This window comes from Cupressus sempervirens, chromosome 7 (genome assembly GCF_028749045.1).
Source record: "Cupressus sempervirens isolate cs-2001-9-10 chromosome 7, ASM2874904v1, whole genome shotgun sequence".
Lineage (NCBI taxonomy): Eukaryota > Viridiplantae > Streptophyta > Pinopsida > Cupressales > Cupressaceae > Cupressus > Cupressus sempervirens.
This window is the reverse complement of record NC_143124.1, coordinates 744,961,937-744,982,978: the sequence shown is the minus strand read 5'-3', so window position 1 is coordinate 744,982,978 and position 21,042 is coordinate 744,961,937. Positions and strand designations below refer to the sequence as shown.

Sequence of the window (21,042 nt, the reverse complement as noted above, 5' to 3'; positions counted from 1 at the left end):
GATGATGACATGGGTCAAAGGGGGTTGTAGGTTAGCTTATGAGCCCATTTGACCCATTTGATCGATTACCATATATCCCTAGGGGCCTTAGGACCCCTAGGGACACATGTTATGATGAAATGGGTCGAAGGGGGTCATTGGTTAGCCTACAACCCCATTTGATCCATATGATTGATTACCATATGTCCCTAGGGGTCCTATGGTCCTAGGAACCCTAGGGACACATGTCATGATGAAATGGGTTAGATGGGGTCATAGGCTAACCTACGACCCACTTTGACCTTGAAGATTGACTATGATATGTCCCTAAGGGTCCTATGACCCCTAGGGACAAATCTGGTGATAAAATGGGTTGAAGGGGTCATAAGTTATCCTATGACCTTCTTTGACCCTTAAGATGGATTACTATATGTCTATAGGGACACATCTGATGATGAAATGGGTTGAATGGGGTAGGTTAGCCTACAAACCCCTTCCTTCTTTGACCCCTAAGATTGATTATGATATATGTCATGATGAAATGGGTTGAAGGGGGTTGTAAGTTAGCCTATGACTCCATTCGATGCAAATGATTGATTATCATATGTCTATAGGGGTCCTAGGACCCCTAGATACACATGTCACAATGAAATGGGTCAAAGGGGGTCATTGGTTAGCCTACGACCTCCTTCGATCCATATGATCGATTACCATATGTCCCTAGAAGTCCTAGGATGCTTAGGGACACAAGCTACAATGGAATTGGTCAAAGGTGGTTGTAGGTTAGCCTACAACCCCATTCGACCTGTATAATCAATTGCCATATGTCCCTATGGGTCCTAGGGACACATGTTAGGATGAAATATGTCATAGGTTAGCCTACAACCCCATTCGACCCATCTGATCGATTACCATATTTACTTAGGAAGGCCTTCTGCCTCTTAGTGGACTTGTTACTCTTTTCACTACCCATATAATGCTCATAGAATATGAGATAATGGTGCATTCCTGCTTCACCTTAGGGTTACCCAGTTTCATTTTCTTCTTAGGCATCAGGGATTTTATTTTATGCACTTCAACCTCAACATTAGAATTATAAAAAATTACATCGTTCCCCACCTTAATTTATTGGAGAATGTAGGAGGGGGAAGGATTGGGGCATTTTATAGGTATAGTCAAGACAACCTCTGCATAAATTTGGGGAGTAGAAATCGATAGAAACAGGTTGTGTGGGAGGACTTAAACATTTATGGGCATACATAAAATCCCCACCCAAATAAGAATTATATAATAAATAATTAATAGATAAATAAATTATATATATAAATAATGATATAAATATAGTAGTATAATCATATTACAATATTATGTAGTATGTTACATCATCATTAATGATGTTATTAAATTAAATAATAATAAATATGTATAAGTTGAAACATAAACATCATAAATATTTAAATTAATAATCATATTATATAAGTAAATATATTATGTCTTATATATATAAGATTAAAAAAAATACATAGTATATATAATATAAATATAATATACGTTATTAATATATTTAATATAATTTTATTATTAAGATAATTATATTATTATAAAGAAAGGATGTGACTCAAAAAATGGAAAACTATATATATAGAGTACTAACATCAAGAGAGTATTCATTTAGAAATATGGAAGAAAATATATGCAATTGGTCTCATAGCATGTTCTGCCAACCTTAAAAACAAGGAAATACAAACTAGATTCAATAAATAAATAGAAGGAAAGGTGAATAAAAACAATTGTTGAATACAAACTTGTTCCTTTGGTGAAATAGTAGAGCTTCTTGTCTATAGTATTGGCAATTCTTTTCTTTACTTTAGAATACAATCTATACTAGACATTACAACATCAGTGTTTGATAACCATACTTGGGTTGTAGTGATTATATTGCAAAGTACTATAGATTGATGTGAACTATTCTGCCCCAGTTCATAATCCATTGTCAATATATCAAAAAGATATTTATTTGCAATTGGCAAACTAATAATGTATTCGTCAAAAGTTCAATAGTTATATATTCTTACCAATACTTCATCCAATATCTCTAAATAAGTGGTGTGACAACATATATTTTCTCAAGATTAAACAATGAGAACATATAATTCATCTCCAAGGACTATAGGTCAAATGATCAACTAAAAAAATTTGATAAGAGTAATATTGTTTATCCCAGACCGTGCATATGGTACATTAAGAGGAAACAAGAGTAATCAAATATATTAAAAAAAGATGGTTCATAGTCTACACTGATAATCTATGTTGAAGATAACAATCTATATGTAAGGAAGTAAAGGTAGGTGGATTCGCTTCCTACACTAATCTTTGAGGGGGCAATTATGCAAATTCAACTAACTATTGTAGAGATCTCAAAATACATAACAATATAATCAAAATAAAAATGAGCTCATAACACAATAATTACTGTGGGGAAACCCTTCCAGGAGAAAAACCCCACCCTCCAAAACCCGCACAATGTATTCTCAAATCAATAAGATTAAAATACACTTGCAATGCAAGTTCTTATAGGAGTGCATTAACACAACTTGAACTTAGACTAGGACTCAAAGAGACTCCTTCTAGCACCAGTCTTGCAAACTAAACTCGATGATTCAAACACCTCCCCAAGCCCTCCTTTTATAGTGAGCTTCCATTTGGAAACCATTTGTGGTTTTACAAAACCATGGGCCAAACCATGGGAAAAAACACCATGCCACATGCTACCCATTTATAATTTGTAACTCCAAGAATACCATTTTCGTCCATAATTTTGTCCTCTAGTATAGACCCCCATAAAAGTCATATAATGAGCTATTTACACTCTAAAAATAGCCCTTCTACATTGTTCTAGAGACTAGACACATTTTTAATAACTCATACACCTTTTTCCAACTCATAAACATGTGGAAAACTACCACAAATAATTTCTATATTTTTCTTAAAAAATTCTAGAGTTTTTCGGCTAAAATATTCTAGAGTTTTCTGAAAAAGCTTGCAAGGTTGAGACACAATTCTCAAGATTCTCCCACTTTTTGAACACCTTGCAAGAGTTAGGGGATCCACAATGTCATGGACTTAAAACCATAGACTCTGAACACCATCTGAACTTCTCTGTGCTTACGAGCATAGTTAATGCATTGACAACATTCACCAAAGTTTCTACCTTCTCCAACTTCACCTTGCCATCCTCGAACATATCTCTCACAAAATGATATTACACATCAATGTGTTTGGTCTTGGCATGAAATTTGGGTTCTTCGCTAGGCAAATTGCACTCTGATTGTCACTATAAATTATCATTATACCCTATTTTAACTCTATATCTAAACATAGTCTCTTAAGTTAGATGACTTCCTTGTAGGCATGAGTGGCTGCCATATGCTCTACCTCTATAGTGGACAAAGTGATCACAACTTGTGGCTTGCTCATCCAACTGATTGCACCACCAAATAATGTAAACACATATGCACTGGTGGATCTTCTACTATCAAAATCACTAGCCTAGTCTAAATCCACATAGCCTCAAATATCCAAGAAATGCTCACATCCTATTCTATAAAAATGTATAGAGTACTCTGAGGTACCCCACAAGTATGTGAAAAATATTTATACTGCATCTAAATGTGCTCTTCCTAGATTAGACATATAACAGGAAAGTACTCCCACTGCTTGGGCAATGTTTGGTCTTGTACAAACCATAGCATACATCAAACTTCCTACAACACTTTGATAGAATACTCGACTCTCTCTTCCATCTCCAATGGGGATGAAGGACACTATGAGCTAGAAAGATTTGTTCCCATATTAACAAGAACACTCAATGGTCTGGAATCTTGCATATTGAATCTTCTTAGAATATTAACAACATACTTACTCTGTCCTAGCCAAAGCTTTATGTTTTGTCTATCTCTTATAATCTCCATTCCTAGAATGTACCTTGCTGCACCAAGATCTTCCATATCAAACGTTGTTGAAAGCTAAGATTTTAATTCTACAATCAAATCTTTTCCTTTTCCAATAAACAATGTCATAAACATATAAGGCAATAACCAAGAAATAATCACCATCAGATTTGTAGTATATATAGTGATCAGATTTGGATCGCACAAATCCCAAACTTAATACGTGTATGCATCAAAATTTTGGTACCACATCCTAGGACTTTGTTTTAGACCATACAAGGATTTCTTCAATTTACATACCAAATGACTTTTACCTTTCACCACAACGTGCTTTGGCTATGCCATATAGATTTCTTCCTCCAAATCTCGATGAATGAAAGTTGTCTTCACATCCATCTACTCAACTTCTAGATCATAAGTTGTTGCAATAGAAAGTAAAAATTGAATGGATGTCATTTTTTCTATAGGAGAAAAAAATTCACCATAATCAATTCCTGCAACCTAGGAGTAACCTTTTGCAACAAAACGTGCTTTATGCTTCCCAATGCTTCCATTTAAACATATCTTCCTTTTGAACACCCATTTACAAACAAAAAAATTTTATCCTTTAGGCAATAGTATAAGGTCCCATGTGTCATTCCTCTTAAGAGCTGCCATCTCTCATTCCATGGCTATCTTCCAAGACTCTAAATCATTCATACCAAGAGCCTATTCTATAGATTTTTATTCATCAATATTAGCATTCAAAGAAAATATACACCTCTAATCATTAGGAGAATATCCATACCTTTTTGGTGCTTTCCTTTGTCTACTATACCTTCGAACAAGATCATGTTCAACTTCATGATTAGGTTCTCCCTCTTCCTCTGAAGATTCAAAACTCGTAGAGCTCTCTTCAACATCTTTCCTTTCTAAGGGCCTCGATTCAACTTTCTTAGGTGTAGCAGGAAGTCAAATGACATCTTTCTTTTCTTTTATCTATTCTGGCTGGATTGTGACAAAAGAAGACTTAGTTTCTCTAAAAATAACACTTCTAGAATAAAATATCTTTTGTGCAATAGGATTGCATAGCTTGTATCCTTTCACACCATAACTATATTCGATGAAGATACATTTGATAGCTTTGTTGTCCAATTTTTTCCACTTCTCCTTTGACACATGAGCATATGCCTCCCAACCAAAAACTCTTAGATGTTTAAGTGAATTCTTGTGGCCTGACCATGCTTCCATTGGTGTCTTATCAACAAGAGCTGATGTAGGAGACCTATTTATCAGGTACCAGGCAGTGGCTACAGCTTCGGCCCAAAATTTTTGTTCCAATCCAGCTCCACTCAGCATACTCCTAGCCTTCTTCATCAAGGTCCTATTCATTCTTTCTACAATTCCATTCTATTGTGGAGAATACAGAGTTGCCTTCTCTCTTTTAATACCACCGTCTTTACAAAATGTGTCAAAATCATTGGAGCACTATTCACTACCATTATTAGTTCTCAAATGCTTTATCATCTTTCTAGTCTACAATTCAACCATTGCTTTAAATTCTTTGAAATGACTAAAAACTTCAGTTTTACTTCTAAGAAAATAAACCCATGTTCTTCTACTGAAATCATCAATGAAAGAAACATAATAAACTGATCTACCAATAGAAGAAACATCAACTAGATCAAATACATATGAATGGATTAGATCCAAAATACATGAGGACTTATAACAACTTGAGTAAAACTAAACATGGTTTTGTTTACCATAGATACAATGCTCACAAAAATCAAACTCAAGATTGTAGTCATTCAACCCATCAACAAGGTTTTTATTCTTTAAGGTTCGTAGACATTTCTCACTTATGTAGTCGAGTCTCTGGTGCCATAACATAGTCTTCTTTGTAGGTAACTTTGATTCAGTAGATAGATCACCCTTAGGTACCCAAAAACCACAACCATCTATTGAAAGAGAAACCCTCTCCTTCTCCAACAAAGTAGTCCTCTTCATAGCCTTATGAGAAGTACTATTGCACTCAACCATGCATGCATCAAGCCAATACAATGTACCCAATCTGCTTCCTCTTGCTATTACCGTAGCAACTCTCACCATTTTCACACATGCTTCTGAAAACTGTACATGCACACTCGCATCTATTAGTTTACTATTAGATAAGAAATTCCTCACTATTCTTGGGATATGCATGACACCATCAAATCTTCTAATTCTACCATCAGAAAATTTCACATGAATACTTCCATGACCAACAATATCAAGAACTAAGTTATCACCCAAATACACCTTACCACCATCAAACTTTTCATATTTACTAAACCAATTTCTATTAGGAGTCATGTGAAAAGATGCGCCTAAGTCTATCAACCATGCATTGTCACCTACATGAATGGCCAAGTCTACGATGAAAAATCTCCATCTTCCTTCTCAGACTCAGAATCAAAATCTTGCTTCTTCTTCTTCTTCTTCTCCTCCTCTTTGCATTCCTTTTGGAAGTCCAAGGTTGCCACAACTCTTGCAGATCGCCATGGACTTACTAGGAGATTTGATCTCCCCTTATTCTTGGAATTAGAATGGCTATGTTGTTCTCATTCTTGTCTCTTTCCTTTGGTCTTCCTCGAACACTCAAAGCCTCTTTGGCATTCAGAGAGACCTTCCTTCTCATCTCTTCAGAAAGTAGAGAACCAACAACATCCTCCATCTTCAAGAAAACTGAAGTGCTCCCTATGGCCATGACAAGGCTGTCCCATGAGTCTGGAAAAAAACATAGCAATATTTGGCACCTTTCTTCTTCATCCATCCACACCCCAATTGAGGTCAACTGAGTCACCAACATATTAAAACTTTCAAGATGCTCATAAATCTTTCCACTTTCTTCCATTCTCAAGGAATACAACTTCTTCCTCAAGACAATCTTGTTCACAAGTGATTTTGGTTGATACATCTCACTTAGCTTCTTCCAAAGCTTCTTCATGGTAGGTTCTTCATCGACATTAATCAGAATTGAGTCTGCAAGACATAATCTGATGAGACCTTTAGCTTTTCTATCTGCCACATCATCCTATGTGACTAAAGTCAAATTTGTAGGCCTCAGCTTCTTCTCATCAACTCCATCCCATAGATCCCAATCAATCAATAGATGTTCCATCTTCACCTTCCACATTTCAAAATTTGTGCCAGAAAAATTCTCTACATCAATCCTCCTTGATGTGCTTGCCATCTTTGCAATCCAGTAACATAGAAATAAAAACCTCTACACAAGTTCCCAATCAAACCTTGATTAGCTCCAAAAACCCTGTACCCAAAAAATAGAACCTAAACTGGCTAGGCTTTGATACCAGTTGTAAGGAAGCAAAGGTTCCTACACTAATCATTGCGGGGACGATTATGCAAATTCAACTAACTATTACAGAGATCTCAAAATGCATAACAATATAATCAAAATAACAATGAACTCATAACACAATGATTACCATAGGGAAACCCTTCCAGGAGAAAAACCCCACCCTCCAAAACCTGCACAATGCATTCTCAAATCATGAAGATTACAATACACTTGCAATGCAAGTTCTTATAGGAGCACATCAACACAACTTGAACTCAGAATCAGACTCAGAGAGACTCCTTCTAGCATCAATCTTGCAAACTGAAATCGATGATTCAAACATCTCCCCAAGCCCTCCTTTTATAGTGATTTTCCACTTGGAAACCATTTGTGGTTTTACAAAACCATGGGCAAAAAAACCATGCCACATGTTACCCACTTGTAATTTGTAACTCCAAGAGTACCATTTTCGTCCATAATTTTGTCCTCTAGTATAGACCCCCATAAAAGTCATTTAATGAGTTGTTTACACTCTAAAAATAGCCCTTCTACATTGTTCTAGACACTAGACACATTTTTAACAACTCATACACCTTTTTCCAACTCATAAACATGTATAAAATTACCACAAACAAATTGTAGATTTTTCTATAAAATTTCTAGTGTTTTCTGGCTAAAATATTCTAGAGTTTTCTAGAAAAAGTTTGCAAGGTTGAGACACAATTGTCAACACTATATTAAAGGAATTTTCATACATGGTGCCTAACAATATTTCATTTTAATATATTGGGATAGAGCGACATTATTTTGGGTACAAAAAATCATGATATATAAATTCCATCTATAATTATGGCCAAGACACATACATTGCTAAAATGAATTATATAAATTTTAGTCATTTTGTTTTGCGAGGAAATCATAATCTATCGTGTGAATTGTTTTCCATCGAATCTTCACATTGCACGATGGAAGATGGGTGTTGAGAGCGAAACCATATATATAGAAACCCTATGTTTTTCATGTTTTCTTTACCTTTTTTCTACTTGTAATCGTCAATGGGAAAAAAGAAAAGGGCATAAATGAGCAAGTACTTGACCCCTTGGTTTGATTGCAGGCATAGGAATGGAGAATAGGAATGCATGTTATGAATAAGAATACATATTCCAATCATAGTTATTTTTTGGAATGGGTATAAACTCATTTTAGAGGGTATAAACCTATTCCAATTGATGGATCAAATGGAAAATAGAAAAAGTATTCCAATTTTTTTATTCATATTCCAACAATTGAACTGGCCAGCCAAACAAACCCTTAAAAGACAATTTATAAACAATGTTTCAAGGTGGACTCAATTAAGAAGAATATCTAGTCAATCATGGAGATCTGCATGCAATTTGTGAGCCACCATCATTTATAATGGATGCGGCTATCCTCCCTACAAAATTGTACAGGTGACCAATTTTCAAAAAAATTAAAACATCATGATTTTTTTTGAAAATTTCAGCATTTGATCTTCATGATCTGCATAGTTTGTAGTTGAAAATAACAAAAAATTTGGAAAAAAATCACTAGTTTTTATGAATATGAAAAAAAAGTTTGACTTTGTTTTGTCTTTAGTGCATTTTGTGTGGAGATTAGTTTGTCCAATTTAGAATTTATAGCTGCCGAACCACATGATGTAATCTTGATTTTTCAAAGGGCTTACGTGATGCCTAGTCAAAGAAAGATCATCACGGGATTACAAATCCATGCCCAATCCTTTGACACAAGGGTTTAGAAAAACATGAGCAAAGGGAAAAAGAAGAATAAAATACATGGAATTCAAAGAGACATATTAGAATGTACACGGCCACCATGGGAAATTTGACAAAAATTGAGGAGGGAGTACGGGGAGCACAAGCCCACCATAATATGTGTTTAACATATTTCAACATATTTGGAACATAAACACTATGGTAGGACATGGGTGCCACTCAAAAAAGTTAAACAAAGTAGGCCATGGGTATAACATGGACACACCTACTAAGGTACACCATTTTAACACTATAGTATATATGAATAGTGAAATAATATATAAATAAAATACTTAATGTGACTATAATAGAGTGATTAAAAATATTATAATATTGTCAATGGGCCCTTGGTCTACTGGTGAAGATGAATGGCTCACAAAGAGCCCACTAGGGATCAAGTCTTGTTGAGTGCAACGTTCCAACACCATAAGGGATGAGGCTACAATCATGCCCTGGGTGATTTTGATGGCGTGGATGCCCCTAAGTCCTTGGCTCTAAGCCAAAGAGGTTTTAGGCATGTGTGGGCTCGTATCAGGTACCAAAATCTTCAAGTGGTGGCCTTTGTTGGTTACTAGCTCATAGGCCTCATGCCTCGCTGGGCTGCCTCATAGGTTTGAACCCTCCATCAAAATAAATAAATTATAATATTTTATAAGTTTTTATTATAATTAAACAAATATTAACAATAGAAGTACTCTATATATAATATAAGAATAAGATTTATTTATTATAAATAATTAAAATATGATTATTTCTAATATTATTATTATTCAATTTGTGATCGAATGGATGTAATCTTACCAAGGAGGAGTTTGTCTAAATCCAAGCAATTTGATCTTTGTCCCAAGATAGGGTAGGGGTCAGCGATAGTGAATTCATTGCAATTTGGTATCTATGCAACTTGGATAACACCCACTCTATCCTTCATTGAGTTGTAATAATAATATGAATTAATATACAAGAATTTACATTACTTCATATTTATATCTATATGTATTGGTAGTCATTTTATTCTTATCTGGTAAATAAGAGAAGGTAGTGATGTTACCAAGGAGGGGCTTGCATAGATCCAATATAGTGGATCTTATTATAATAATAAAACCATATTAACTATTGAAAGTTTCATCTCTTATTCTGTATTGAGGTATTTTTAAATAGGGAGTTTGTGGAAGGTAAAGGCAAAGTAATTTCGGACACATGGTAGATTATTACAATATTAGGGTTAGGCCTTGAGGGATGCAACCTTTGCACTGTAAATCTACCTTCTAAGAATGACATTAATAATTAGAGAAAGTAATTGACTTTTTTCTTAAGAAATAAAATTTGATAATATGTTTAATAGTTTTATAATGTAAATAACCCTAATTACCAATTATTATGAGAATAGACCAATTGTATAAATGAAAGGATCATTACAAGTATGGTCTAAAAGGGGATCTATCTTATTATTGAAATTAAACTATATTGTTAAACATCCATCTTTTACTCCGTACTAAGGTATCTTAAGATAAAGCATTTTCGTGGCTGTATAGACGTTGCCTAAAACGTCATGACCGTATGTAACGAAAGTGTCCACGGGTTCCTTTCACCATAAATATGTTGAATGGCCACATTATGTAAACTGCAAATTAAAGTCTTAGTTTCACAGATAATAGTAGCCACCCCCTAGCTAATTTTCGTGCCGCCCCAGCCCCCTAATCAAACATGAATTTTACTGTCTAATATATCAGGTAAATAACAAGTAACAGTTATCAAATAAGATTTTGACATTTATATTTGTTATCATATTATTGATATTTTTATATATGAAGATAGGGTTAAGCATTCTAATTTACATTGAGATAAGATTGAAAGTGGTTTTTTTTTGGTTAGGGTTGACATTTATATGCAATTAGTTATTGAGAAAATTTACATAAATTGGAGTGAAGCCTTTCATACTTGCATCTATTATGAAGTAGATTGGATCTTGAATTTAAATTAATTACTAATGCTGTTCACATTAGTGAATATTCATTGACATATATAAACAACATTTCATTGTGATCTCTTATATGTATACAAATCAATTCAAAATCTTAAACTTTAAACACTATTCTATTTTAAAAAAAATTCAAACAAATAAAAATTTATAAAACTATATATATATATATATATATATATATATATATATCTTTAATAAATTTGAAATATATAATCTTTAAAATCTTTCTAAGTTTTTTTACATGCTAATTATGTGATCATAATTTTTCTTTTCTAAAATTAAATGTTTTAAAAAATTTCAAACAAATGTTTTGCCCATGTACCTTTTTTTTGGATCCTATAATTTTGGGCCTTATTATTTTGAAAATGACTATTTTTCCAACCTTGTCATTTGGCTTCCTATTTTTTTTTCCAATCCATTTGATCTTGTGATTAATTTTTTTCACCTTTGCTTCCTTTTTTTGGTCCCTGCAATGATTTTATGATTTATTTTTCTTTTAGATAATATATATAATTTTGTAGGTGATGGTAATACAATTGTGTTATGGTTGGGTATAAATACTTAGATTTAGTTCTTTTGAAATTTCACTTTGAGAAAACAACTCATATGAATTGCAATGTCATCTTCTAAAGCTTGACATCAACAACAAAGAAGACATCTCAAACAACAAATGTATTCAATGTAATCAATTTCTTAATTTAATCACTTTCATATACTATAATTTTTTATTTAACAAATCATATTTCCAATTAAATTCACATTTATTTGTATTTTAAACACCAATTTATTTAGAATCACTTTTTCTATATTTAATTTCCTTAAACATATTATTTTAAAAATATTTAGCTATTAGATAGCTATTTTACTTGTTTTTACTATAAGTACTCGCGAAGAGGACCCACTAGATAAGTACTCTAACTTTGAACTTCTCAATCAAAATTTCAAATCACTCCCACTTATTTAGACTAGTTACTTGACTTTCATCTTTATAGCTAATGTTGGAGGACAACATGGTCAAATGTGATGCCACATCAACATGCATTTATCTAAAAATGTTGAGACTAATGATCATGCAAAAGGGACACCCATAGTACTCATACTTGTGTATTTGATGTGACATCACATTATTAATTATTTTTAAGAAGAAAACGTACATTTCATTTGATTATGAATAGTCATTATAAAAATGAATAGTCATTATAAAAATAATAACTTTCAAGTCACAATTTTTAATACAATATTGTTGAAAAAAGGAGACATTAATCAAGAGTTCTTCTATCATAACCATTGGAAGACGTTCAAATGATAGATCTTCTCCTGTAGTCTATTAATACGTCAAAGTACCCAAATATCAATGATGTTCAATTCAAACATACTCAACTTTTAAAAAATTGACTTGAGCACACAAATATTGATTGTCCAATTCTTCGATATTGAGAATAGAAGTGCAGTGCTGGGTAGGTACCCTGGCCACATTGTTTTCATCTTAATTGTCCTGCGAGACTAGTTATGACAGGTGGTCACCTAAACCATTTATTTAATTGCTTTGCACATCACTAACTAGATCAAATTTAATTCTCTATGCCAATTATGAAGCGAAACAACTACTGCAACACGGGGAATATAATTAGTAATAACAAAATCAAAGTTCCATCAAGTCACAGAAGCTCTGTAATGTATTCTTTCAGGATGATATCGCTGGCTATATGATAAGCCTTCTCTGTGAGATGAACAGCATCCCAGAAAACATACTTGCTCGGATCTTTACAACTCATTGAACTTTTGTTGTCGCAACTTAACCCAATCTCTGATAATCCAGTTCCACAGCAACCTCTGACTGAAATATCAAACCCTGTAATATGCCACAAAGTATATATCATAAAAATAAAAAATTATAAAAAAAATCAACATGATATTTTAGAAATATCTTTAGTATGTGTGGTTAAGTAGTAGAATTGTTGCTTTAGTATGTGTGGTAAAGTAGTAGTATTGTTGCTTTTGATGAAATAGAACATATACTAATAGTATGATAATAATCAGCTAAGAAACAACAATTTAATAGAGGATAAACAAGAAAAGTCTAAGCTTAAACAATTGATTTTTAAACATCACACATTAAGGAGAAAATTATGTTTGAAAAAATAGGCCAACTTTGGCTATTTAATACTTTTAGTCTTGAAATGAAGCTTAGTACGTGATGTTTAAACCATCCCCAACCAATTTAAATAGGACTTTTACAGACTTGCATAACTTGAAACAACAAATACCAAGATACAAGTAAGTTTTGAAAGGTACTTAAAACTCTTTCTAAATAATTTAAAGTAAAATCAAATAAATAGAAAGTAAAGCACTTTTATAACTTTTCAGACAATCGTCAGAAACACTCTTGATCAAAGATTGAGAGTCAAGAATATAAATTGTAGACTTACACATACATTTCATTTCCATATTTGTTAAGTCACATAAAATAAATGACACAAGATTTTAATGGGTTAATCCATACCGTATTTGATAGGATTTTTCACAAAATCAAGAATAATGGAGTAAATGTCTACATAGACCAGTTTGATGCCCGGGAGGCGAGGTTGGAGATCCTTGATGGTTTGGCTGAGCTTTTTGTTGTAAGAAAGTGCAACTTGGTTACACTTGTTAATGCATCCATTCAGTTTGTTCTTCTTCAATATGGTTTTCTGAATGGGCAAGCATCCAACCGGAGGTACCCCGTACACACCGATTTTACGTGCTCCAAGTTTGTACAGATCCTGTTTTGCCATAATAAAAACCACTTTCTCAAACTGTGATTAACAATGGAGGGACAATAATTGTGAGTCTATTATAAGTCTTGGATTTGACTCTCCTTAAACTAAATAAATAATAATTATGATAGTATATAATAATAATAGGCAAGAGTCTATAGCACATAGATAAATTGTAAATCTTTTATTTTAAAAAAATTAATACAAATTAACAAATAGTTTTAATAATAATAAAATGAATAATAAATAATCTAAATACAGATTACCTATAAAAAACTAAATTTAGATAATAGTAATAATTAATCTTGACTTTCTCTAAAGTGATACCTCTACAAAATTGGTACAGCCGCGGAGAAGTAAATCTTCATACTGTTGAGCACTGAACTGTTTTTGCCTGGTCGGAAGGTAAAAATAATTCTGCACAAAATCGTTAGTTCCTGCCACTACTATGTATATTGCTTGGCTTATTATGAAAGACGAATTGTTGTGTCCTACTATACGCTTCAGCCTGGCTTTGTAACTTGTGAATAATTCCACTTGTTTCCACATTGGTATCACATCCTGGAAAAATGAACCGGATCTAATTAAGCCTCAAGAATGAAAAAAACCCAAGTTATTATTATTGTAAAAATAATGCATATAAACTTTGGTGTGTGAATGAAGTTATTTGAGATGTTTTAATTGATCAATTTTTTTAATGGTAGTTTATATGGTAAGTTTTTAATTAAGATGTTAAAGTTACATTATCAATATAATAATATTATGTTAATATAAATTAAAATTTATTAACACAAATTATTGTGTATTAAATATTGTTTTATTGGTATATTGATGTAGTATCATATTCTATATTGAAATTTAAAGAATGCATTTCTTTTAATTTTCAGTATTTAAAAAATTATTTTACTATATCTTATTTAACAAGCTAAAATATTAAAAAATAATACTATATAATTATTAATTTTCAACTTTTCAACCTAAAACTTGTAGAAAGGAGAAGAATAGAAAAAGAGACAAGACAAATAATTTTACACACTAAAATATGAAGTCTTACACAATGACTCACATGCAGCTTAATAAACTTAATAAACTCAATAACTTCATATCATTATATATAAATTATATCTTCTAAAAATAGTTGACTCTATTTGTTTACATTTCATGCAATCATTATTTAATCCATCTTATAGTCATACAAACTACAATTAAAACTTACAAATTATGCATGGCACAAGACATAAATGCATAGGAATTAATTATCATTAACTCTCCAAAGAACTATATGCATGTCTGTAATTGTGCATGAAAATCCATTTTATTTTAAATACCACTGAACTGCATTAACTTAGAGTTAAGAGTGACTTTCTAACTGTGGGTCAAGCATCACGCTCAACAAAGCATCACTCTCAACGAAGCATTCTCAACTTTTTAAATAGAAACTTATATGAACATAGAAAGAAATTAGTACTTAAAGCATTGAGGTAGTATAGATCCTAATCCTTACAAAACTCTAGTGTACTAAAAGAGGTAAAGAACTTTCAAAGTGATAAAGAAATTTCCACAATCTATATTCTAGTTTAAACTTGTTTGAATCGACATTTGAGAGTGTGATCCATGAGAACCAAAAGAAATCAAAACAAATATAAATATGCAGACAAATCGAAACTATGGAACTATGTTTTCGCTTTATCTCACTCCTTCCCAATCACTTCTATATCATCTTGGTCCCTATCATTACATCTAGATTTCTCTATCAATTACAGAATGTAATGTAATCTGAAAAAACTGAATCATATTTTAAGCATTTTTTATCAGTTATAAACATCATAAATGTCACTGTTAAATTGTTCATAATCATAAAACATAATGGCAAAATAGAAATCATTAAAATGCTATGAACACAAGTGACTCACAACGGTCTCTGCTGTGAGATTGTCATATCCACTTCCAGCTGAACCAAAGCTCACTCCACTAACAAGGTCTTCGATAGTTAAGCTTGGATCTAAATATGGCGGCACCGTCTGTTTAACTCCAAGTGATTCAGCTACACACAGAAATACTTAAACCAAATAGTAAAATCATTCTGAACTATCAGAAATATTCAAACCAAATATCCATTAACATAAGAATCAAGTTTTAGTGTGTGATGTTTATATCAATTTATACATTATACATACCTAAAAAATCGAGTCCAAGTTTGCCATTATACATACCTAAAAAATCGAGTCCGAGTTTGCCATTAGTAAAACGCCCCGTAGGCCTGCTACCGATATAATTAACGCCATATGGGAGATGATTGGCCTTCATATCCGTTTCAATGTAGTCATTGTTGCCCGGATCAACGATCGAATCCCCGAAAGTGAACAGAGCTGGGACTTTAGGTTTAATATTTTTAACTCCTTGGCAAGCGAGAATATAGATGAAAAATGGAACTAAAGAGTGAGCAAAATGTGTATGCCACATGTTCACTCAATTCTCTTGTTTAAACTTCGACACGAATTTCTCACTTAATTGGACACCTGTGATTTAAAGAGAGAAGGCTGGTAAGAGACTGCGGAGATATATTTATGAGATTTTAAAGTTTGAGCAACTCTTTATTCATTAGCACACTAATATTGGCACACATTATTACGAGAGAATATGAGAGGACGTTTGTCCTACCTTGCTGGCCTTTTTGGCTGCAGTTGTTAGGGTATAGGCCATTCTCATGGAGTGGAATTGGTGAGGATGATGTATACCCCTAACCGTGGATATATCTAGAAACTTTGACCATATTGCACCTCCATCATTTAAAATATCTAAAAATAAATGCATAAAGGTAAGAGCCCACAAAAAGTATACATGATGGTTAATATATGTATTTTAAATATACAAGTATTAAAAATCAAGTCCTTGTCTTGCCAACTACTCAACCATCTTATAGCAGTGATATATTTTGATGTGAATATAACTTTTTCAAATAAAACCCATGCACTTAGGGTCTGTTTGGCTATTGGAATAAGAATAAGTGAATTGAAATTTGTTATTCTGGATTTACTATTCTTGAATTTGTTATTCTAGACTTTGGATCAAATCCTCTAGAGAGTTGGATGAACTTGGTGTGTCTAGATAGGGAGAGGAAATAACATTCCATGTATAGAAGAACTCAATGTTGACTTGCAAGTCGTGATAGACTCGGTCTGCAACTTAAGAAAGGATGTGAACCCCTAGATTAGATTCGTCCACTAGATTCAACTATTCGCAGGCCTGTGAATAAGCTTTCACGACCTCTGTCATGACCTTCAAGCATCGCTCTAGTATCGTGTAAAACACTTACCTAAATCCCATAGGTGACTTGGGAGTGGTAGGCTACTCCAATTCTACCTATTTAGGTGGAAATGCAAATGCTCATTTTTGGCCTGAATTTGGAGTAGGTATTCCTATTCTCAATTTTGATTTGGTGCACCCAAATAGAGGATACAAAATATTAGGAATTTATATATGCCCATTCTAGTCTAATCCTCATTGCCAAATGAACCCTTAATATCACATGTCACCACTTCCCAAGTTTATGCAACTTCCCACCTAAGACATAAACATCGACACTAGGTAAACACTGTGAACTAGAAAAATATAAAGTCAAAACAACTTATATTCTGGTCTATTAAACATCATACACTAAGTTTCATTCTAAGTCTAAAGGTGTTAGATAGTCAAAGTTGACTTATTTTTTCAGTCTTATTTTCTCCTTAGTATGTGATGTTTAAGAGCAGCACATTCTGTGTAATCTAAACATTATTAGTGCTAGTGGTTACAAACATGTGGCCACCTTAAGAGATTTGAATTCAGCATGTCCCATCATTCTAACTAAAATGCTCCTCAATACAACCTCAAGTGCATAGCTTCTGGTTGAATCAATATTAAAACTACCTACAGAGAGAAATAAGATATGTTTAAGGTCACTGATTAACAATCAAAGACCATCAAATATGAGATAAATGGAATAATAAATTGATAGAAATAAAATATTAACTTGAAACAAACATACTTATTTTTTTCAATCAAGTCATTCAAAATCACTCTATAGAAGAAAAGGAAGAAAGTAGAAGTTGCAAAGTAGAAAGAATAAAGAATTGAAGATTTAGTTGAAGGTATATTCTAGCCACATGATATTTTATTTTCCACTACTTGCTTAATTTCCACGCATCTATCATTATTTATAGTTGATTTTATTCTTTTCTTGTTATCTATCATTTGTTCTTTTTCATTCTATATTACACTCTTCCATTAATAGAAATAACAAAGTAGAAGTCAAAGAAAGTAGACAAAAGTGAAGCTCCATTTCAAGGCATATTGTTGACTTACAATTATATTTTCAATTTTATCTAGTTTTTTGGTTGCATGGAGGTATACAAATGGGTTCCTTTTGCATAATCTGTCAATTTCATTTTCAATTAACCTCAAATATTTTGCATTTGTATTCAATCCTTCATAAAAGAAAGCCACTCTTTTGCTTTTGTATCTTCCTTTGCAGAACAAATTGACACTTTATTTCAAAATATGTTGATAGTTTTACATACTTTGTTGTCTCTATTTTTTATTGTTTATTTCATAATATTTTAATATACATGGAAAGTGGTGACGTGTGTTATTTTTTTACGTTGTTGACTTTGAATCATGTTCTATTATAATACTATACTAAATGGCCAATAACATAGTTAACAATATTATTGTGATTAGAATTTATATTATAAAACCTTAATAGGAATAAAAGCAATGCAATCCGAACTATTCAAACATGAAATGGTTTAATAATAGTATTGATCGTTGATTATCAATACCAACAGTCATGATGGAATTATGAACTCTTTTTTCCAAGATATACCATTCTATACTATAAAATGATTCTAAACGGTCAAGCAGTTGTGTTGTTGCTCTTGGTTCTTTCCATGTGAATTTTTGTGTGTACACAGGATAAAGTGTATTGGAAAACACAAGATGGGATATGAAATTGGTCATCACTATTTTTAGGGTCTACTATGAATATTGGATATCCATTGTTACATTTATCTTAGATTTGATGGTATTTGATTCATAATTTGTTAGCACTATATTTTATTTCACTTAACACGGAGTTCACTATTGAGTCAGCCATAAGTAGTGGCCTTCAGGTGGTATTAAAGAGCAAATTGCCTAGAATAATGGAACATGATGATGGAAAATATCTTATGGTGATCATATATTTGTAGCCACTTGTACTGATAATGTTTAGATTATTTCTATAGAGTGGAAGTTTTTTAAGATTTGTACTTCTCTAGATGGTAATATTTGCCCAATACTATTATCTATGTCTTAGGTTTGCATGTATTTTACTTTGAATTAGATTGCACTATGATTTTGTATTGAATGACGATAAAAGTACAACAATAACTATGATTTATAATTATGTTATCAATTAATCATTTAAATTTTAAATGCAATAATATTTTTTATTTTCAAATGATGAGCTCACATACCAAGAGGACTCAATAAAAAAGGAGAGCATCAACTAGGTTGGATACCAACAACATAGGTGTCAAATTGGCAAGAGGCACTCAATCCACACTTATAGTCATGACAAATTTTTGACACATTGTTGGCAATTTGGCTAAGAGGTGAGCATGGAAACATATTGAGGTTATCATTTGAGGAAAAATATTATCTTCATTAAGTCAACAATTTGTGAAGACTAAGTTTATGGATATGAGATTGTTTTGAAGTGAAGAACCTGTAATGGAACAATCATTGATTTTTCAATGATGTCAAACCTGCTACCTGCCGGTGAGACAATTTCTTTTTAGTCTAAAAGCTATCATTTAGTTGATTGATGAAGAGGATTTGAAAAAAGGAGATAAAAATAGCACCTAGGGAAAGGTTGAGTTATTTGGTATGTAAAAGAAACACTAAGACCAAGTAAGACATTGATACTATAGTGTATTGTTTATCTACTTAAATTATGAAATGAAAGATTACTCAAGATAAGACTGGAAGAGGATCAAGTAAGAAAAGTGTTTGCTAAGCCTTGCTGAGAAGTTAGTGCAAGCCGAGTAGACATCAGTAAAAGCTGAGTGAGAAATCAAGAAGTGTCAAGCAAAGATTAAAAAATATTGCAAGCAGAGTGATTGTTAATATATGCTGTAACGCCCCGCCAAGGGATCGAAAAGAATTAACCTAAAGTTTCACTAAGTTTGCTAAACATTTTTTTTTTTTTTTTTTTTTAAAGTAAGAAAGTATGACATACACATCAAACAAATAGTAGCGGAAGCAATAACATGTAATCATCGACAAACATACATTGCAAGTTACATTTCTTAAAGATCCCAAGACGTTGAGTCACGTTTAAATTTAATTAATTCTAAGTCTAACAACTATCACATACATAGAAAAGAATAATCAGAAACTCCAATGTCCATAATATACATTTGTTCCGAATGCTCCTTGGCAAATTAATTCGGAATGCTCATTCATCCACTGTACACGTCACAGGGTATGAAAGGCTTAAAAGAATATACATATGTAAAGATCAAGATACAACATCCTCAAATCCATGATACAAAGTACAGTAAAAATATATGAAACTATTCACCATACATGATACATCCATACATCCATAATGATAAAACATCTATCATAAAATCTAACCATCCATCATACTAATCCAAGAACATAGTGTAGGTAAATGCCAATCACGAAATCTCCAACCATGGTGACCATGGAACGGATCTCAATGATAAGAGTAAAAGCACTACCACCCGACCGCGTGGAACCTAAATGGTCCACTCCCACCGCGCTGAGGAGATAGTCTCAAGTCCCAAATAGGATAACAAAACCTATAATCATAGATACTCTCTAAGTCCAGGAAATCCTATAAGTATGCTAACTCAAGGGTTCCTAAAAAGATCGACATCTATATCCTAGAGGTACCACAAGACACGTAGGAAACCTAATATGCAAGCGGGAAAGTGGCATCGCAAAAGTCATGTAGAAGTTACCCGAGCAATCCCTTAGGAATCCCGGGTCCCTACTGATCCTGCGGCCACTAGTATCCTCTCGTACTGACGAGGCATACTATGGAATGCAAGGTCGTAACCAAGCGTCCTCTCTACCCCATCCTAGTCTGTACTAGCACTCATGGCATGGGAGAGAACATACAATTATCTTGTTAGGTTCATTTTCTCTCATTCATTTTCTCTCATTTAGTGTAAATGTTTTCACTTATTAACAACGACTTACAATGGGTTTCTCA

General features: G+C 32.8%; 1 protein-coding gene across 1 annotated transcript in view; it reads right to left on the bottom strand.

The window, feature by feature from the left end:
* Positions 1–12,680: 12,680 nt before the first annotated feature.
* LOC149549415 (GDSL esterase/lipase At2g42990-like) overlaps positions 12,681–21,042 on the bottom strand; it is an 86,512-nt gene continuing 78,150 nt past the window's right edge. Inside the window, exons 4-8 of the mRNA XM_089794313.1 lie at positions 15,992–16,210; positions 15,692–15,822; positions 14,106–14,339; positions 13,526–13,784; positions 12,681–12,874 (exon numbers count right to left, since the gene is read on the bottom strand). Coding sequence (XP_089650439.1) covers positions 12,681–12,874; positions 13,526–13,784; positions 14,106–14,339; positions 15,692–15,822; positions 15,992–16,210 — 1,037 coding nt within the window. The remainder of the gene's footprint in view (positions 12,875–13,525; positions 13,785–14,105; positions 14,340–15,691; positions 15,823–15,991; positions 16,211–21,042) is intronic.